Genomic DNA, 21,783 nt, shown 5'->3' with positions numbered 1-21,783 from the left:
CAAGTTTAAGGTGGCGCAAAACTAATCATCAATTTTTTTTTTTTTTTAATAACTTTTTTACTAATTAAAAAAAATGATTTTGAGTGGTGGAAATATTTATTTGAATCATTTAGCGCTCCATTCCCTGTCTGTCTGTTTGCGTACTGCAGGTTGTCTGGTTCATAAGTGTCAGATATGATTGGTGATTAATTTTGTGCCACCTCGTATATAAAATTAATTCAAATATATATTACATTGGCGCTTACACCCTTTCTGGGTGTTTGGCCGAGCTCCTCCTCGTATTTGTGGTGTGCGCCTTGATGTTGTTCTACGAATGGAGGGATCTACAGTTTTAAGCCGACTCCGAACGGCATATTTTTTTTGAGGAGCTTTTTCGTGGCAGAAATACACTCAATACACTTTGTCATTGCCTGCCGAGGATCGACTTTGTTTTCTTCATTTTGGTGTTTCACTGAGATTTGAACCTACGTTCTCCTTGAATTTCGAATGATAGTCATGCACCAATCCATTCGGCTCCGGCGGCCGCCATTGAATATATATAATATTAATTTATTTTAATTTTATACATAAAAAACACATAAATAATTACAAATCTATGTCTAACTCTTAATAATAAATTTTGTAGCCAGTTAACACTGACAAGCTAATGATTGCGCATAGTAAACAGGCAATTAAATAATTTTTACTATCTCACTCAATTAACCATTTAATTGTCATTCGTACTGTACATACTTCAATTCATTTCAAAACTATATACCGAACTTTTCTTCTTGCCACATACTTTAAGCTGCATATTACTAAATCTACACATAATTTTCCTCAACACGCACACTCGTACACCATCTCGACTGTGTCAATTATCTAACTCTTTCCATATTTTTTAGCGTATTCATAATTAATTAATTTCCTTTTGTTTAATTTTTCACTTCAAATTGATTTACCTCTTCGTTAATTCACTTTTGTTTTATTTGTTTATTTTTCTTCCCTGTGTGTGTGTGTGTTTATGCGCATTTTTATTATGCATCATTTTGTGTACTTCTATTACAACCAACCCCAAAAACCTCCAACCAATACCATTGCAACCACCACAACCACCACCACCACCACCGCCATTCATCAACAACGATCAATTGTAAATTGAAATCCCAAATCGTGAAAAAAAAACAAACGAAATTATTTTAACGATAAAAAATCTTCAACCCAAACAAAAAATATCTAAAATTTGTATGGCTGCTTAAAATGAACAACCTCGACTGCTGTATAAAACTTGAAATTGTATTGAAAATTATGGTCGACCATTCCCATTGAATCGTGGCCACCACCACCACTCGACAGCTCGGATTGTTTAGCTTTAATACACAGGTTTGTTGTTTAAATCTTTCGTATCGTTACGTTTCTCGCACCAACGCACGTACCGCACCCACACATGCATACATACTCAACGCAAGCCAACAAGCAGTTCACGCTGACACCTTTCCCATTCACTTTCGCAACAATAATCATAATAAAAAGCGGCATAATTATTTATTTGCACTACTCACACACGTACATACATACATACATTTATTTAGCTCTGTTTATTATTCGTACTAAGCCGTACAAAGTACGTGCAACTCCTCTTTTTTAACTCTATCTCATATTTCGCTGCACTCTTTGCCACCGCACTTATATACACACACACACAGCATATCCGCGGATGTTTTCTCCGCATGAGAGGTGCAGTCTTTAACTACTTTTTGCTTGTTGTTTGTTTTGAAAAAGGTGTGACATTCAACACTTTGCACTTTTGCTATTACCACAGCACTTAAAACAACTAAATGCTTTCTTAGAGGAAAGTAGAAATATAATAATAGCAACTTTGATGGGTTTACGTTGCGCTGGCCACTGCAACTTTGCCATTGAACTGAAAAACTGTCTGGTGCAGTTGATGGAAGAAAATATTTATGTTATCGGAGCAGTGTTTGTGCGCCTCTTGGAAAAGTTATATGTTTAGATCTTTTTATTATACTTTTTATATAAAAGCGATTGCCCTTTAAACAGGCAGAGACACAGTTTTCTGTTATATTGCTACATTCAGCGTTTCCTTTCTTAATTCAATAGAAGCAAATACAAATTTAAATATTGCAGACTTCGAGTTCAAAGCCCACTTGAAAGATGTTGCATCAAATCATAGAGAAAATTTTGTCTAATAGTGCGCGTCTCTTGGCCGGAAACGGCAAATCTCCAAGTGCATTTGTGTCATGAAAAAGTTGCTCATAAAAACCATCTGCCGTGGGGGAGTTGACACAAAATTGTAGGCCCCTATATTGCAAACTGAAGTAGATATCTGGTCAAATATCTAGTCACGTTGAGTGATCTAATGTGAGTGTCTGACGGTATATAATATTTTAGTTTGATGACAAAGAAATTCATTATTTTTACTTCAAATTTTTTTGCAAATGGTTTAAAACTGTTTTGTGGTCGATATTTAGCTACTGGGTGATGCTACGACTACTAACATGCCGGCCAACCTCGATTATTTCTGTGATTTTATCGTCATTTTCTTTAATATCAAAAGAGCCCGAACTGAATCGAAAAATCCACAATTGCACGTAAATAACTGTTAAAGTATCGGCACCATAAACACCATTCAAAGTCTCAGCAGCCTGGCTTGCAATTTCGCATTTATCAAAGAAAAGCTGTAAAATGTACGGAATTTTCTCGTTGTTGCCTTCCATTGATAACACCCTGTAACTCACAACTGCATTAAAAACCAAAAACAGCAAAGGACTTTAAATTGTTTGATCGATACTTTTCGAGATATCAACCCATCTACTGGGAAATAATGGGTTTGTTTTTCGCCAAACATTTTTTTACAGATATCGTTTTGAGTCAATTTTGACTTCATGTGCTAAAAGTTTGTAGTTTGAATAGAACAGTTTGCTCGAGTCATACCAGCTTCCAACGCACAATGTTTTGGAATCTAGACCATTTTTATTTAGAATTTGATTAGTATTTTTGATTAATATTTTTCCATTAATAGTACACTGTACTTGGGTTGAAGAGCTTGCAAACACAAGACACACGCCAATCAACAATAATCGGCAATCGGAAAGCGGTAAAACTTTTACTCAACCTAAAAGTTGAAGTTCGAAGTCTCGCTTTCGCTTAGCGTATGAAGTTTCTAATTTTTCCAAAAAGCATTCCTTAAAGAGGAATGCTTAAAAACACAAGTCTTCTAGAACCACAAGATGAGATTGCTTGATCTTGAACCCGATATAAGTTATTCGAGCAAAATTTCGCAATAGCTGTTCATGCATACCTATTTGCAGCAAGCTATGACTCCGGGCAGCACAAAGCAGTCGCTTGAGAGTAATATTTGTTGTGGTTGTTGTTGTTGTAGCAAAAACATTCCCTATACATGTACGGGGAGTGCTGCTGGAGTGACAGTCCTTGGCCGAATATATAGTAAATCGAGGTCGTTCCGGTAGCGTGGAACCGACTGTCGGGGGAACGTAGAGAGTAATAGTAGATGGCGGTCGCAAGTGCATTTTGAACCCTACCTCACCCACCACAAAAAAAAAACAAAAAAAAAAAACCAACAGCACCTTCAATATACTTCTAGTCTGACGGCTATATTCTGCTAGTAAAACTAAAACTTGCATCCATTTTAAAACTTCATCTTTCATCGCTAGAACATAAAATTCAAATTGATCTGTCGCGCAAGCTTTTTCTATAGCCATTTAAAGTAAATGTGTTATGGTGCATTTTTAAATCTTTAATCAAAGCAATGCTCATGAAGGTGTTTTTTGGCAAAGCCCAAATTGAAGGAATTACTCATCGAATTGCTTCTCTTTATTTACCAGATTTACCTCTCTCTGACTTTCAGCTCTTTTTGTAATTGTAGTTGGTCTTGTGCATTTTCTCCATACGACGAATGTGCGACATGTTTTTTCTGCTTCTCCTTTATTATGCCTATTCGATTTCGAATTAGTATAAGCGAACATACAGCTTCCATTTCTGAAATAAGTAAATATATATTAAATTTCAGTTTAAAAAACTTAACCTCTTTTATGTTATTTACAAAGATTCTACTCATTTATACTTCTCTCTGTCTTATCGCATTGCATAGCCCTCCAAATTACCCGTTACCAGTCCAATGGCGGATAACGTATTTCGCATCACAGACATTTCGCATTTTCTCCCAATGCCACGTTTACCTTCTATTTCTCCTTCTAAAAAAGGCTGCGGAGAGATTCCGAATGGTAGTCACGCATCAACCCATTCAGCTGCGGCGTCATGAGCTTTAAAACTGCATACCTAAAATTTTTCTAAAAATTTTTTTGAATTTTCGCATAAACTTTATTGAATTTATTTTAGTTTCAATTTTAATTAATTTCATTTTTCATTAAATTTGCACACAGTTTAAAACTTGGATTTATATGGTTATTTTACGCAATATGTTGAGTAGTCAATTCCTCGCAGGATTGGAACATTTATTAATTCAATACCTGCCTCTTGATTTTTCAGAAAATAATTAAAGTGCTTTTTTAAATTGCCAAGTAAATATTTGTAGCCAAGTTATGGTGAAATTAGCCAATTAAGTGAATTCTTCTTAATTTTGCACCTACACTCATTCGCTTTCTAAGCATATGCAACTACTTCTAAATACTTTTTTTTTGTTTTGTTTTTGTAATTATATATTTTTATGTGCATGTGCAGACATGTTTATATGTGTACATACACATTTTCCAATAGTTTATTAGCATTACACACCCGATTAAAGTATTTGCAATAAATGATTTTACGAAATGCCAATTTAATGTGCGGCATGTTAATTGAAGTCTCGCAGAGCTCGAGCAGAGTGAGGGAGTGTCTTACATAAAAATATAGTGTGTCTGTGTGCATTAGCAACGACTGATCATCTGGCTGTATGCTTGTTTGCTTGCCGTCTGTTGGCTATAACACGTGAGGAGGTGTCGCTACGGCGATATGAGAAGATGCGCATTCGAGCTGTATCAGGTAAGGCAGTCTGGCATCAGCTGCATGCCATTCGGTTTATGTAAGCTCTAAAATAAAAGTTGTCTGCGCCTAAAAACTCGAAGTTATGTGATTTTATGATAAACGCCTTGCGTAACAACAGATACGAGTGCCAACGCATTTGATAGTCATATAATAATCTAATGACAGAACACCGCAACAAATAAAGCCTCATCATTTCATATGCGTTCAAGCGCCCGGTAGGCGCATTTGAATTTGTGGCAAAAAAGGCCAAAGCGACCATAATGTGAATGTACATACAGACATGCCGCATACCATATACATCCATGCACACGCTTAACATATCCATAACAGTCATGTAAACATTCGTATTGGCGTTGGCCAGCATAGAGTTATGAAATGCACACTCGTCGTTCATCGTGCGCACGCTGGCAGGGGCAGCGGGAGAGAAGGAGCCGCTGATGACGCGCATACAAGCATGAGTGTGTAAATATGTTTCTGTCTCTTCACTTGGGCAATTGCGCAGTGGAGCTTAAAAAGCTATTGCTAAATTCGAATGGAAAAACATGTTTTTGAGAAGAGGCAAATGATTATATTTATGATAAAACTGATAGTAATGATATTGTGTTGAAATCACTCTTCGAAGATGTTGCAGCAAATGGTTAAATAACAATCCATTAGCACCTGTATGCATGTGCCTGTTCCTCTTACTGCCTCCTTTATGCTGGTTAATACTAGATTTTTATGTCTTTACGTGCGAGTATATGAAAAATGTTTAATTTGTATGGCGCAACGAACGAAGAAGATACGGCAGTAAATTTTGCAGTTAAGTAGCAAGGCAAATTGAACAGGTACGAGTAGTAGCAGTAGAGCCAACACAACAAGATCAACAGATTATTTTGCTTTTGCTTTTGACCCGTAGAATATTAAAAACTAAAAACAAAGATTGACAGTTTCGAGTAGCTAAAAAATTAGAAACTAAAAACACCTGAAGAAAAATTTAGGGAAATATATTTAGAAAGCTCAGAATGTTGAAAAAAATTTCGGAAAGTAAAATTAAAAAGAAAATGTCATCCTTTTTCATTTCCGCAGGACATTTTCGGTTCACCAAGACATGATTTAGAGATTTTGACATTTTTATTTGCGTCTTATCATATAGAATATCTTCTTTTTTTGTCGGGACAGACTCGCAAGTACAGCACTCAGACACAATTTAGTCCCCTGTACTGCATTCGGGTTCCCTTTTTAAAAATTTTCTTTAAATATACCCGACCTTCGTGATTTCTTCGGAATCTGAGTATATCTTGTGGTACCAATGCGCCAAGCTGGTCACTTCTTAACACATCAGTGCCAAAGACCTCAAGCTTGATTCGAGCGAAGGCCGGGCAGACGCACAGAAAGTGGTCCGCCGTCTCATCCTTTATCCTCCTCTCCACATACTGGGCAGAGTGCACTGTCTGAGATGGCCCGTCATCAGTCCGACCAGCCGCCTACAGTCCTTTCAGGTTAATGACAGAAGGATCTGCGATAGTCGGTCGGACATGACGATAACATCAGTTTTGTCCCTCTGCAGCCTCTCTCAGCCTACCAGGTTCGCTTGTGGGTTACGTCAACCCGTTGGCTAATCGTGGCTTTGATGGCTGCAGAAGGGAGTGGTAGAACGGGCTCCAAAGAAGTTGACCTCAGAGCCCATCCTAACTAATGAGTCAGAGATACCCACGTGTCCCGTGAGATCAGCGAAGGTGGAGATCAAAGTGTTCATTCAGCTAAAGGTATTTGTTGGCTATTTAAAGCAAGCTGACTAAGAAAATTTTTTGACGGAAGTTTTATTGGGTTCATGTTCATTTTGAAGCTAAATTTCGTGGTCTCAGGCGGTCAAATATAGATTATATTATTTTAGTAGAGCTAAACCGCTAGTGCACCCTCCTCATCAGCATCATAGCATCTCAGTTCGGGGAGAACCCTTGTTTGCGTTACAACTCGCCTCCACATCACTCCATCATCAGCTTTTCGTTTGAAATCATATATGCCCACAGCTCCAAAACCGCCTTCAATGTCGTCTCTCCATCGATTTCTCGGCCGAGCTTGAATTTGCGCATCCATATGATTCCAATTGTCTTGCCATTTAATTTGAAACGCGTGTGTGCGTCTGGCCTTCTCGATGACCATCAATTAATCACAAGACCAGCCGTTGGACATTTGTAAGTCGCGTAATCGCGAGACGCCAAGTCATCATCCTCGCTTGTTTGGGCGACAGAAAACAGAACAAAAAACTTAGTTTGACGTAAATCTTTGCTTCGAATGCTAATCTCATTTATTTAAAAATATAAATAACAGACACAGGTCTCTTCATTGGTGGAACAACAACAAGACGCGCGTCACAAATAGAAGGAGGGGCTCGGTCAAAGACCTAACAGAAGTTTATGCGCCAATTTCTTTTTTTTTCAAAATAACTGACAATAAATTCATTTTAATTACGCACGAGTTTCATTCAATCACCAAACGGAACGAGTGCACAGTGCGGCAAATTTTGCCGATCTCAATGAATTAGCGTTGGAATGCGGATAATCGCTTATCACAAACCAAGGGACTAAAGAGGCTATTGTTGGTGAAAAAGTAAGATTGATTAGGCTACTAAACTGAATAGCGAACATTTGTTTTAAAAATTAAAGAAATTTTGTAATATCTTTAAATTTTATGAAAAGTTTACACATTCGATTTTTATGATTTTTTACATTGCATTGTAAGCATTGAGCGCATTTTCGACATTGCACAATTTTCAGTGACAGTTACTGTATGTTTTGTTTTTTTTCGAAAATTCATGGTTAAAGTTTAAGAAGCTTTTGTTACACCTCTATAAAATAATGATAAAAAACCTGCATAAAAATTTGTAAACATACAAAACACATTTATTTTACAATCCAAATTAATAGCACATTTTTTTTAAAGCAACATAAACACGCCGAGCTAAGTCTCACCTTCAATGCCGTTGAAAAGAAATGCGGCGTGAGCTTTCTAAAAATTTCACTTTTGAACTTGAAACCTAAGTAAACATGCAGCACCTCTTGGTCTGCATTCGAAGCGCTCTTTTTGTTTATATTTAATTGCTGTTGTTTTTATTTTTTATAATTATTCGTAGTTGCGTTTATTGCTTTTCTTTATTTTATGCTTGTCATCGCTTTTGTTTCGGCTTCTTCTATAAGTAAACAACATGTATGTATGTATGTGTGTATGTGCGGCTCTTTAAACGGTCTTTCTTTTTTTGTTTTGCTTGCCGGTCGCAGCGTGTAGGTTTCAAATTGCCCGCAGTCGCCAGCGCTAGAAGTGTAAACCAAACAAACAAACAAAATTATAAAAAAATTTGCACTTGAGAATGTTGAAAAAAGTTGATCTTGAAATAATAGCCAGCGTGCATTGCATATTTCACTGAAAATATATAAATGTAGTACTCAAATGAAGGTTAAATATTTTCCAATTCCAAAAGATGTTTCAACATACATACATACATACAATCAAAAGACCTATTCGCCATTTCCCCGCTGACGAAAAATTTGCATGCGAAAGCAACAACAAAGTTATAGGAGTAAGATTCGCCGTTAGTGAGTATAGCTATAGTTCTTAGACTGGTATGCCGCACTGCCTTACCAACACATGTAATTTAAGGCAGCTCTCTTCCCGCGTTGCCAACATATGTATGTTCATCTGTACCTGTGGCTTCATCTATTCGCCACTTGCTAACTCTTGGCGAAAAGAAGTGGGCTAAATTCTTGTTTATTCATTGGCATTTTATTAAGAACTGATCAATATACAATTTTTGCGGGTCGCCAAAATGTCGGCTTACTAGCGTAAGCTTTGTTTGTTTTTGCTCTGCTTTTTGAGTTCACTTAGGCCATTAATTCGCTTGAGCTTGCACGTTTCTCGTAGAGTCTTTCTGGGCTTCAGCACTCATTTATTGATGCAAAGTCTATTTTAATAAATTATTTTGCCTACATAAGCCATTGAAACTCTATTAAAACATTAATAAATAAACTTCTAAATGAAATAAAATAAATCAATATTGCACTGCTCATTGCCTTAACAAAGAAATCGCATGTATCTGTAGCTGACTAATTTCGCATCTTCGCATTTTTTTACTATTGTACTTTTCACATAAATCACAGCTTTTAAAGATTCACTTATTACTATTTTTGCAGCTGTTTATATAATTTTTATATTTTCTTTGCAGGCTTACAAGCGCCAATCGAATTCAGTGAAAATAGCCAAAATCACTGCATTCACCATTATAGTGTCCTCATTCATTTTGGGTGCTTTCATTTTGGCCTCATCATATCTACAGGCCAAGGCTTCATGCGACCAGGTGCAAGCACTGGACTCTGTACTGGAGAAAGAATTGATGCTAGAAACACTACAGCAAGTGAACAAAGTGAGTAGAAGTTTAAATCGCAATCGAAGTTGAATTGTTATTTAACAATAAATTTAAAATGAATTGTAATTTTGTAAATGTGGACTGAATATTTATTTAATTTTATAAAGTTTTGCTTTAAGGTCAATAAGTCCTTCATTGAAAACTTTAATATCTTTTCATTTTATTTAACTTTAAGGGGTTAGGGGTAGTCAGAGGTCCAAAAAAAATGATGATTTTCAATAATTTTTTTTCTGGTCAATTGCTTTATTTTACAAAAATAAAAACATAGCATTAATACATCAATTTTCGACTTGACTTGAGCAAAATTTCAACAAAAAAAAATTAATTGCAAAAGTTATCGCTGTTTGTGTGGAGCCCGTTTCTCCAGAAGTCCCTTGCGGTGATCATCAGAAGTCCTTGAAGATTCATATAAAATCAATCGGACAAGATAAATTAGTTGTATTAATAGATAATCTTGTGCCTGATCGAAGTTTTTTTTGTTTTTTTTTCCAAATTAACAATATGGCGCCCTCAGGAAATATCTTTCAGATTTTCGAGAAAAACCCCGATAATTAATTGTTTAAAAAAATCGGAATTTTTGAAAAGTCTGACTACCCCTAACCCCTTAACGTCAGCGTTACAAATAGTGAATTGACTAAATATTTCATTTTTAAGCCCACATTAACAAATTTCTCAGCAAGTGGTAGGTAAAGACATTCGTTGAACACTGGCGAAATTCTATCGGTCAGCGACAAATGCAGATTAAGGGAAGCGGAAGAGGAAATTCCGATAAGCTATTTGTGCTTAGCAGAGTAGACTTAACACTATTAACTGGTTAGTTTACAGGCTACTGTAGCCTGAGTTATCACTTAAACAAAATTAGACTCTCTGAGACGATCATTTCTCGATTCTGTGAAATGGACACTGAAAATTCAGAACTCATTTGAATCTACAATTGTTTGTGAATGTCCCGCACCAGGCAGAACACGGCTGCAGCACCTTGGTGGTATTGCTGCACCTCCATATAAACTATGGAACAATAAACCACAGAGTGTGATAACATTTTTTAAAAACCTTGAGATATAAGTAACCTCAACAGGCTTTGTACAATAGATCTCGTTTGGTCGTAGTTAGCAGTAGCCTACAAAAAATTATAAATATTGATTTAGAACTAAGCAGCTTTTTGCTTTAGATGAAAAAGCCTTGCCTGTTCAAATACTGCAGCTGTCTACTATGTATATACATAGTTCACAAGCATCAAATTTGATTGGCGTACGACGCCATTTACAAAAATTATAAATCTTCATGTACGGTGATTAATTTTGTGCCACCTTGTATATTAAGCAGAAGTCAATAAGTTTGAGCGAAGTTTGAGTTTCCCGTAAATATAAATACATATGTATGTATGCTCGTTTGCTGCAAGACGGCTGACCGCTTCTGCCCATTTCTAAGATATGGAATTTGAAGCCATTAACATAAGATTGTTCAAGGCAGCAATCATACTTTAATTTATTGGGCTCTAATAAATTTTGGAAAATGATTACAAATTCAACATTAATGCTGATGATGGCTCAAAACTTTTAGCAAACAATGCTGGCGATTTGCATTTCTATTGAACATTTCTGTTCTTCATTCTCAATTGTGAATAAAATATACACTGAAACATGAAACCTCTTTACACTCGTATTGTAATGCTTGCTGTTTCTCTTGAAAATACCTCACGCGTACCAAGTTTTCATAGAAATGTATGCCTTTTATAACGAAAGCGTTTTAGGGCATGAAAAGCATAACGAATTTGTAGAAATTTTAAGACAAGAAGTTATGCTGCTTTGTGTTATACTTTTAGTTAGACAAGTATGTATAGGGCTTGGCCGAGCTTCTCCTCCAACTTGTGGTGTGCTCTTCAAATGGAGGAACCTAAAGTTTTATGCCAACTCTTAATGACCGATGGTGTTTATGCGAAACTTTGTGAGAAGAAATGCCGCCGTTATAGTTTGGATATTAACGCTTCGCAATCGAGAGGAGAGTTCCGCTCACCTCATGATTTAATGCCGTAATTGGAGAGGTGGCGCTCGCTAACCACTTTATTTCGTGAGAAAATTCAATAGGCATGCATTTCGGCAGTTGCTACCTCAAATATTATACAAAAAAAATTACAAAGCCTAATGTTTAAGAAATTATCTTCGTAGAAATGTGATGATGCATTAAATATTAAAATATAAGAGATTTATGTGCTGCTTTAAGTGTGCAATCATTTTAAGTTAGAGGTAAGAGATTCACCAAAATCGTTAAGGGGTTACATGGGTTTCGTTGGTTAAAAAAATCGATTTATTTTTTTTTTTGGCTTATTAATTTCTACAACATCTCAGGAATATTATCCTAAATTTTCCAGTCGATCCGAATAATAAATTTGGAGATACAGCCTTTGGAATGTGTGCGCTCCAAGCCACTTTTATTGTTACTCAAAACTTTAAACGCGTTTTTCTCGGAACTGTGTTTTCAAAGTCGGTTGTCAAATGTTCTCGAAAACTATTCAACCGATCTTGATGAAATTTTACACAGGTGTTCGAAATACAATTTACTCGTGCTTGAACGAAGGATTTTTTTTTTTTCAATTACAACTATTTAAAAAAAACAAAATGTCAAGCAAATTTGACCGAAATTTTCATTTATTTGCAAAAATGTCTGCCAAAATTCCAATTTTTACTTTTTTTTCTTTTCTTCGTTTAAGCTCGAGTTTATGGTCTTAACTAAAGCACTAATTTTTTTTTTTCATCTTTGATGAGCCTGTCAGGAGTTATGCTGACAACGGCGACGCACCTTTTTTTCGAGGGGTCACCGGATATGACGTTACAATGGAGGAGTTTTAATTTTTTGTTTTTTTAAAATTTCAGAAATTATTCTTTACACATGCATCTATAAGACAGAAAAACGTTTGGATTAAATAAATAATTTCTTACATAGAAAAAAAATATTGAAAATAGGCCTTTTTTTACCCGACGAAACCCATGTAACCCCTTAAGAAACGCTTCGAATTGCTGGCTTAGTCCATGCGGAAAAGGCCTCCAGTGCAGAGGATTAAAAATTTCTCTTAGAGAACGACACTCCCGCATAATTGATTATGAATAAATGTGGCTTTAATTTGCGTTTACAATTTGGAGATAGAAGAATATAAACAAACTACATTTGTTAAAAGAAATATGACAGAACAGTACAATCGAAACCTTAAGTTCCACTAATAGAAGCCTAAATTTAATTTCCGCAACTTAATTAAATTTTTTTTTCAATCTATTATATTTCATGCAAGTTTCTCCCTCAGCGGCCGTTAATTTATGGATAGAAAAAAAATTCTCATGCGCGATTTTTTTACAATTTTAATTGAGCTGTTAATTTTGTACAAAAATGCATGCTAAAGAAAGTTTATTATTAAATTCTTCGTACTTTTTTTTGAACTAAACAGTCTTATGTAATCAAGGCCGAGTAAATTATTCTGTATAAGAAAACATAATATCAAATTTTTTTATAAATAAATGTCTGTGCATTTTGCTGATCTCAAATATTTATTATTGCTACTCATTACTAGTCATTGTTTACTTTTCCATTGAAGCATTCTTATGAATAAAAATTCAAATTAGCTATTTAATTGTTTACTGGAAAACTTTCAAACACGAATGGAATATTTAATTGTGCAATGAAAATAAGAGTATACAGCACGTCGTCTTAACTAAATTAAACAATACTTATGCACATAAAAACAACAAATATGCACAGAGCGGAGTCCAGACATCTCAGCGTCGTTTTCAGTTTCAATTAAATTTTCAACGAAATTCAAATTTCAATTTCAATTAATCTTAGACAATGAATGAAAAAACACATGACGCAAATAATTGCAATTAAAAAAATTTAAATAAATTCGATTAGAAAGCATTATTTACACACATGCATGCAAGCAGATGTACGCATGTAAATGTGTACGATTTGGAATATCTATGGGTTTGTCATTATGATAGAATTTCAGGGGGCTTGATAATTTTTTTTTTCGGAATCAACTGAAATTTTTTGCTTCTTAAGCTATTGAAATAAAGAAACTATGAAAGCAATGAAATATTTAAAACCCTTCCGATATTTTATGAATATTAGAAAGCAGAAATATGTTGAAATACTTCATTAACAAAGAGCCATGTTCGCAAATAGCCGCTAACATTCTTTACTCTCTTCACTCTCTCTCTCTCTTCACTTTAGCGGAACACATGCCGGTAAACACATTCGATTTCTCTCAAAAACTTATTACTCTCTCACGCAGATTAATTGATGTACCTTGTAAAATTTTGAAGTTAGCTTTAAAGTGGAGAAAAATGAAGTGAAGCGATGTAAATTAAGACTATTTGATTGTTGTTGTAGCAGTAATACAAGCCCTGTCAGTGTAGTGTATATCATCGTCTTCGTCGAACTCATCTAAAGGTAGGCTCAGAAAACATGCTGTTCCGAGAGGTTGGGTCCAGAGAAGAACAATTGATCTTGTACACCTGCGCTACCAACCTAGTGAGTTTCTACTCCAGCCTTGTCGTAGTTTTGGAATTGGAAAATTTGCCTTTCGAGGGTATTTGTGGAAAAGAAAGAAGTTAAAGGGCATTTGAAAGTCGTACAAAATTATTGTCGTGGGTGGGTGAAGTCAAATTTATTCGTTAGATTCAGTGGCACGGTGTTTATTATTGCCATCAGTTCAGCTTGAAAGGCATTACAGTAGTGGAGAAGCCAAAAACGAATGGAGATCCTCAGATGTTCGGATTATACACTTACGCTCACCCTGCCCTCCGGCTTTGAGGCGTCTATGTATACATGGATGAACTCGCCCTCTGTCTTAGATCGTCTCGTTGCCACTCTTCCTTTGAGGGTAGGAGGGTGGTGAATGTTATAATGGTAGTTGCAGGCGGGAGTGCGTGGTCTACCAGTCTGAGAAACTCCTAAGCGTTAGCTAGGATTTTACCGCGTCCGTAGCCCGTGTTCGACCATTTACTTAAGGTGTTCAACCTTATTGAACGCAGATCTACCGGTAGAACGTTTAATGTCGCATATAAGGAGTTGGTTAGTGTGGTTGACATTGTACTGGTTATGCGAACAGATGCAAATCTTTGATCTTATCAACTATTTTAATGTGCACACCCTTCTCAAGGGCATTCTAACAACTGCAATGCCGTAGTAGAGAATTGGCCCGATTGCCGCTATGTAGTCCATAATACATCTGGTGTTCAACTCCTTTTAGTCTTCAGCAGAGGTAAAACACCGACGTACAAATAAACAAAAATATTTTTTTATATAATCTTCAATTCGATAACAGTTGAATTTCGGGCGTCATGTCTTTTAAAAGAATTAATTAGAAATCAATAATATTCTTAAGTATCTAAAACTACTTTCCTCTTAGTCCCACATATTTTTTGTATTTGTTATTGTATAAAATATTTCTTGGTAACATAAAAAATAAGCGCACAGACATGTTTTTAGTTGAGTGATGTTCAAACTCGTTTGAAATTTTGAAGCTATTCGGATAATTTAAAGCACAGGCACTCTTCACCGCAAGTTAGACAAGTAAGTGCATTAATATCGCGCTGAGATGATTCACTTTTACTACTCTAGTCTTGGCCAAAATTTCGGAGAAATGTAAATGTGCAAAATTTAAAATCGAAAAACGCTCGCAACCACAAATTGATTTTGTACGAAGTTTCATCTTCATTCTTGCCACTTATTACTCATTATTATCTGTTTCACATGGAAGACAAAGCATGACAAAAATAATGGCCACATGATCAAAATAATGATGCGTTATGTATTCGAATTTATTTTTCCTATTACTAGTCAAGCTCAAGTAGACTCGATTGTTTGCTCAGTTTTCTTATTTAAAATTAAATGAAATTTACATTTTTCAGCTAGCGCAAATTAGACTCAAATATTCCCACTCATATAACTGCGCAATAATATTAAAATTAAATTAAACACGCTATGAATATAAAAGTAGTGCAAACCAGCTGGCTAAACTAGAAAATAATTCGCTTTGTTGATATCAATGCGGTTTAAGTGGAAAATTGAAAAATAATGAAAAAAATGAAAACGAAAGCGAAATAAATTGCAATCAGCAGAAAAATTCCCATAATTGTTAGTAAATAATAGTGTGGTGTGAGGCGCGTAAGTGCAACTGGCACCAGGTACCAGGCACCAGACAGTAGGCTGCGACTATAGCGGCAGTATCAGGTGAATGTTAGAGAGGCAGCCAGTTTATTTGTGATTGCTAGCAGGTATGACAGTCCATTAGGTTTATGATGGCGAGGTGGCGATGACGATGATGATGATGATTGTGCTGGTTGTGAGTAAATCATACAACTCAGCGCACCTTTGTGACCGCTATTTCATACCCGTACCCGTACACCCGTACACTGTTTTAATCGCGTCAAATTATATGCATACTACAACTTTGTAAATAAATAAATGCTGTCAGCAAACCTTGTGGCATGTTGAAGTGAAAGCAATTTACAGTGAAATGTTGCAATAATGCAAACACTACCAAAAATGGCAAATACTGCACAACTGTGTAACTACGCAATTGCAACAAAAACGGTGGTGCTAGGCGGTTGGTATGTACGCAAAGATAAAGTTGTAAATTAAACATAAACGTATATGTATGTACATATGTATGCATGTAAGTAACAGTAAAAACAACAGCAGTCCAACAGCGTTACAAAATGCAGAAAGGAAAATTTTCAGCAAAATCGCATATAAAAATGTGCATACCCACAACAAAGTACCTGCATACGAGTGCGGGTATGTGTATATGAGTGTGACAGCTTGTGTGCATATACCAAAGCAACAAAGCAGCAGCCACGAATGCCAGAGATCAACACGAAGCCGCCGCTGCAGTCGGTTGGCCGCAAAGTGAACTGCACTGAACCGAGGCATAGCTTTACATGCATGCACCTTCGTAATATGGTTAGATATGGAATATGTGTATAACATATGTAAGTGCATATGTGTGCATAAGTGGTATATTTTTACAAGTGTATACAGTGGACTTGTATATCATATTGCGGTGTATACCGATGCATGGCGCCATATTATGATGCATACTGTCCAAGTAAGCGCGACGGCAGCAGTTGTGTATGTGAATGCATAAATAATGTCACTGTGTGTATTTGTAATTTGTGTAATTTGTGATGCCACTGTACCACTCGCAGTTAAATACAAACTGCTGCTAATGCAAATCTACATATTAATTTGTGTGTGTGTGTGAGTGCGCATATAAGTAGCAACGTAACTAAGCCCCACATACAAAGCTAAGTTAAATATTGAAATCGTTACCCTCCACAGCTGCTCGCCACTTGATATGGTTCGAGTAGCTCGCTTAAGTCTTTGGTTTGTGTTTGTGTTCACATGTTTTTGTATGTCAGGCAAACACTTCAACACAGCGTAGCGCAAAATATTATTAGCGATTCACATTCACTCATTTGATAGTATTTATATAAATATGTGGGTACACTTATACATACAGATATACGTAAATATTATTTCGACGCCGCCTGCCGTTTTGATTTTTTGGATTTCGTTTTTTTTCCTGCGCATTGATTACGTAAGATGCTTGTGTTGTTGTAAATAGAAAAAAATGTAAGCTTTTGCTTAGAAAATTAGTATTAGAAGGTAATTTTGCTATCGCGAATTTGTGTAAGTATTTTGTTAGGTACTTCCCAATAAACGTTTGGCTTGGCACGAAATTTGAGGTTAAAGTGAAATATGTGACTAAGTGAAATGCACACTTTACCACTTTTTACACCAAAAGTATAAGTAATATCTTGTCCTAGTAAAATTTTAGGGAAAAAAGATGAACTTTTTCCTTTCAATAGCGTTAAAAATATATGTATATATTTTTTTCTCCTTGCTCACTCCTCTTGGGAGCATAGGGCGTCGACAAGACTCTTCCATCGTGCACGGTTCCTGCTAGCTCGCGCAGCATCGACCTTCTCCAAGTCTTTCTCGGTAGACTACGACCTCTGCTTTCTTGTGGATTCCAGTCCAGTGCCATCCTCGTGATGCTAGCTGGTGGTTTTCTCAGTTTGTGATCTATCCATCGCCACTTTCTGTGTTTGATTTGACTAAGAATGGGTTAAATGATGGCGTTAAAAATATGTCTGAGGGATATTTTTTATTTTTACTAAAGTTTAAATTTTTGTGTTACTAAGGAATAGCTTTTTTCAACAATTTGAAGTCAAAATTATTTTGTTTACATATGTAAGTAGTTCAAATTACGAATTTTGCGTTATGTTGTTCTTAAAGATCGCCAATTTTCATAATAAGTTTCGATAATTTTATCACGTTGTTCTATCGTATAAAATCGTGCATCGGCCTACTTAACAAATGTCAAAGGTGACATAAAAACAAGATACCGTTTAGCAATTATTCACTACTGGTATCTAAGCGTCACTTTTGAAAGGCTTTTTATGACATATTAATTTTTTTTAAGAGCCACAACCGACAGAATTTTCAAAACCTATTTATTCTTTGTTTTCTACTTTGCCAATACATTACATTGCGTACAAAACATTGTTGTTGATCTAGTGACATCACCTTTAATGCTGCAAACAGTCACCGACGTAAACGCAGTCCCCTGTCAGCTGTTACGATCAAACTAATGAGAGCCCCATTTAAATGAAAAATTACTTCCTTCCGTATCGTAGTATCGTAGATTTTATTTCTCGATTTTTGAAAATTCCCGTAGAACCGTGTCAGCTGATTGCTCTCTCCCCACACAGTGTTGTCAAACAGTACATTTCGAAATCATTTACAAAATAAACTTGGAAACATTTTAATTTTTGTTAAAATAACTTAAAAACAATGTTGAATAATGTTAATTATAGTTAAATGAACTATTTGCATTTGTTGGTTTTTGGTTTTGGTTTATTAAACCATGAAAAATTGTTACTGATAACGCGGATGTGTGAAAAAGTGTGTAAGCAAAAATATCAATGGCAACATTGTGTAGATACAACTAAACACATACACACACAAACCGATGTATTGTGTAAATATGTACATAACTAAAAGAACGCTGTTGTTCTCGAGATGAGTTTTGCTCAATTTTGTTCTCTCTAGGGCCTGCGGTAACGGACTACGATACGTCGGACACTGTTTGCAGCATAATGAATGCGCCTTGATTCATTCTGAAAAATTCAATTTTTGTTAATTGTCAACTTTATAATATTTCCTGTTTTTTTTTTCAATTAGCAAAGTAAATATAATAACTCAAATTCTCACTTTTTTGTCAATGGAAAAGCAAAAAATTCAAGGCTTGAACGCTTTACTGAATTTCATTACGTTCTCATACATGTTTTCTAATTGTATATGACTTGTATATGCATGCGAGTACTGTGCACAACAACTATGTTTGCTATAATTATATAAATAATAAAAGCGTATAAATAATTGGGCGGCCAGCATAGCCGAATGATTTTGTGCATCACTACCATTCAGTTGGTTCCGGTTTCAATTTCGGCTGTGGCCATGGAACAGCAAATGGTAGAAAAAAGGTATTTTCATGTATTTATAGACAATGAAAAATCTCTGAATTCATGCTTATCAAGAAACATATATTAGAAAAATAAAAACTATTTTTGGATGAGAAGTGGCACAAAAGTTCAAAGCAGATCTCATCATTTATAGAAAAACGTCAAAGAAAAAACCACACATTTGAATTTCACTAATCAGTATTAAAGACAAAAATACTACAAATCATTTAAATATCAACAACAAAAAAAACAACCAGATTTAATTTTCACTCGAAATGGTCACCATTTGCTTTTACTCAAGCCTTCAAACGATTAAGCCATTCAGCCTATTGCAGCACGCACGGTTTCCATGGATGGACCTAAGATTGTTTGAGAGTCTTCACATTTTTGTGAGGCCTTCAACGACAGGCCAAGTTCTCCAATTCTGACCACAAACGGTGGTCCAATCGATTATGAACTTCAATACGGTCAATCATATGCGGCTATGAACCCAGGAATATTGTTTCTTAGCCACTGCTGAAAGATCCAACGCACCCCATTGAAGAGAGTACTGCTCAACTGTTTCACCACGCCTTCTAAGGCATCCTCCTGTTACACTTTTGCCCCCGTCTTAGCCCTTTTTACGCAGAAATGAAGAGATGTAATGCCTTCACGCTGAACACTTGTAACAACATTTTTTGTATCTTTAGAAGATTTAGCATAGATTTTTTGACAATGCATACGAACAAAAGCAAAAATAGCGGGACTTTTTTCTGCGAATTTGCACTCGCATTGTAAAATTTGTCACTGAATTTATGGCAAGACAAAGTATCATATTTTGCACAAATATCCACCTCAAATGGTAGCAAAATCACACTTCTCCTCACGACTCAAAATTTTTCATTTTATTTGATTTCAAAGTTTCATATTATGTTTATTATATTATAATAAAAGCTTAATAGAATATGCAAGAACAGGGAGTCAAGGCCATCATCTTAAATACCTGAACTTCTTATTTCTTTTTTAAATTTTCCAAAATAAAGAAGTCTCGTTTTTGTTCGCAATTTTTCGAACAGCGCGGGCAAATGAGCAACGAATACTCGCATACCTGTGCGATGCTCACTACTCGAACATTTTTGAGTATAACATATATTGGGAAAACTGCTCTCAGATAGTCGTCAAAAAATGTCCACAGCTGAGATAAACTGATTCCAAAACATGGTTGCGTAAAAGATGATTAAATTTCATAGAAAATCGTATCGAAAAGTCGTACAAATAGCGACAAAATATATTAGAAATATTTGTTATTGTAAAATTTCCAAGTCAAAGATATTATTTAAAATTTTTTTTTGTCAATATTCTATTTCTTTTAATGTTGCCATAGAAATTCAAAATTGGCATTGCAACCCCGCCAACACGCTCAAGCAAAAAGACCAAGCACTCACACTATTACCTACTTAGGTGCCTGTTAAACTCACACCTAGGGTGTCTGTTAAAAAATAGGAAGCAGAACAGTGCTTTTACTTGTATTTCTGTACAATGCGGGTATATCGAGCTTCTTCGACTAATTCGAACAATACTTTTGATTATTTTGACTTTTTTGTCAGCATTTGTTTTCTGTTGTTTTTAGCGTTACAAATTATTTATACAAGCTAAAGAAATGCTAATAAGTAAAATTGATCATTTTTGTTTAGCTGCTCAAATTGTTCAAATCTTGAAATCTTGAGTTGGCGAGAGTTTTATTTCAAAAAATTGCTAATAAGATGTTTTTATTTGCAATTCGATTAAAAAAATATGAGTCAGATATTTTATTAATGAAAAAAAATTATCACATTACTGCTGCGCAACTTATGGGCAACGTTTCCTAGTTTTAAAATATCATTAAAAAAAACAATATCGACTTTTGATTGCAGGCAAAGTTTTTCAAGTCATCCTGCTTTTCAGTGTTTCCATGGAAACTAAACACGCAATACATTTTGCAATGAAATTAATGAAAATTAAAAAACGTCTAAAATCAATTCAAGATAAGCGAAATGAAATGAGCACCAAATGATTGGTTCCAATTTGCCTCCAATTCCATTTATAAGGCATACAAAGTTAAGGGTAGCATTTATAGAAGGTTTTTCGTGTAATAAAAACATATTTAACGTGCGATTTCATTGAACTATTTCGTCAATTATATGTTTAAAATTATGAGTTTTTAAAAAATTAAAGCGTACGAGTTATAGAAGACTATGGAGTGCATGAATCTAAAAAAACAAAATGCGATGTTGTGTGGTCGGTAAAAAAATAGATCTATCGGAAAGTACATATATTTTTATAAGCTGTAGAAATGTTTGCCTTTAACAAGCTTTAGCGACATTTCACTGTAGTTAACAAATACTTGCGTTGCTTTGAAAAACTTTTGTTGCGTTCTCTTTATTTTTATTCACACATTTTGTATTGTGTAAATTTGTGTATTCCTTGGAACTGCTAAATGAATCATGCCACTCATACATAAAATATAATACTTATTTGCATATTCAAAATTTCAAAAAATGATGCTAATGAAGATGCTGAGAAGCGCGTAAAAAGAAATAACCAAAATGAGTCAAAAAGGAAGTTCATACAAATACATACTGTCATATATACGCTTTGTGTGATGCAATTTTGTGATTTTTCGTTGAAACAAATTGTTGTTGCAAAAACTTATTTTAGTTTTTATGTACTCGTACAGTAATACAATAAATTTTGATGGACCACCTCAATCTAATTTGTATTTTGTACATACAACTTTGATGTTGTTGTAGCAGCAAAAACATTCCCCATACATGTACGAAGAGTGCTGCTAGAGTGGCAGTCCTTGGCCGGATATATAGTAAGTCCGGATCGTTC

The 21,783-nt window shown here is 35.3% G+C and overlaps 1 protein-coding gene across 2 annotated transcripts in view; it reads left to right on the top strand.

The window, feature by feature from the left end:
• LOC128862113 (uncharacterized) overlaps nt 1-21,783 on the top strand; it is a 53,337-nt gene that overhangs the window by 18,417 nt on the left and 13,137 nt on the right. Inside the window, exons 3-4 of one of the 2 annotated variants that reach the window (XM_054100554.1) lie at nt 1,336-1,362; nt 9,206-9,403. In XM_054100554.1, coding sequence (XP_053956529.1) covers nt 1,336-1,362; nt 9,206-9,403 — 225 coding nt within the window. The remainder of the gene's footprint in view (nt 1-1,335; nt 1,363-9,205; nt 9,404-21,783) is intronic. The other variant, XM_054100555.1, reaches the window with a different exon arrangement.

This window comes from Anastrepha ludens, chromosome 4 (assembly GCF_028408465.1).
Source record: "Anastrepha ludens isolate Willacy chromosome 4, idAnaLude1.1, whole genome shotgun sequence".
Lineage (NCBI taxonomy): Eukaryota > Metazoa > Arthropoda > Insecta > Diptera > Tephritidae > Anastrepha > Anastrepha ludens.
This window is presented reverse-complemented; position numbering and strand designations above follow the sequence as displayed.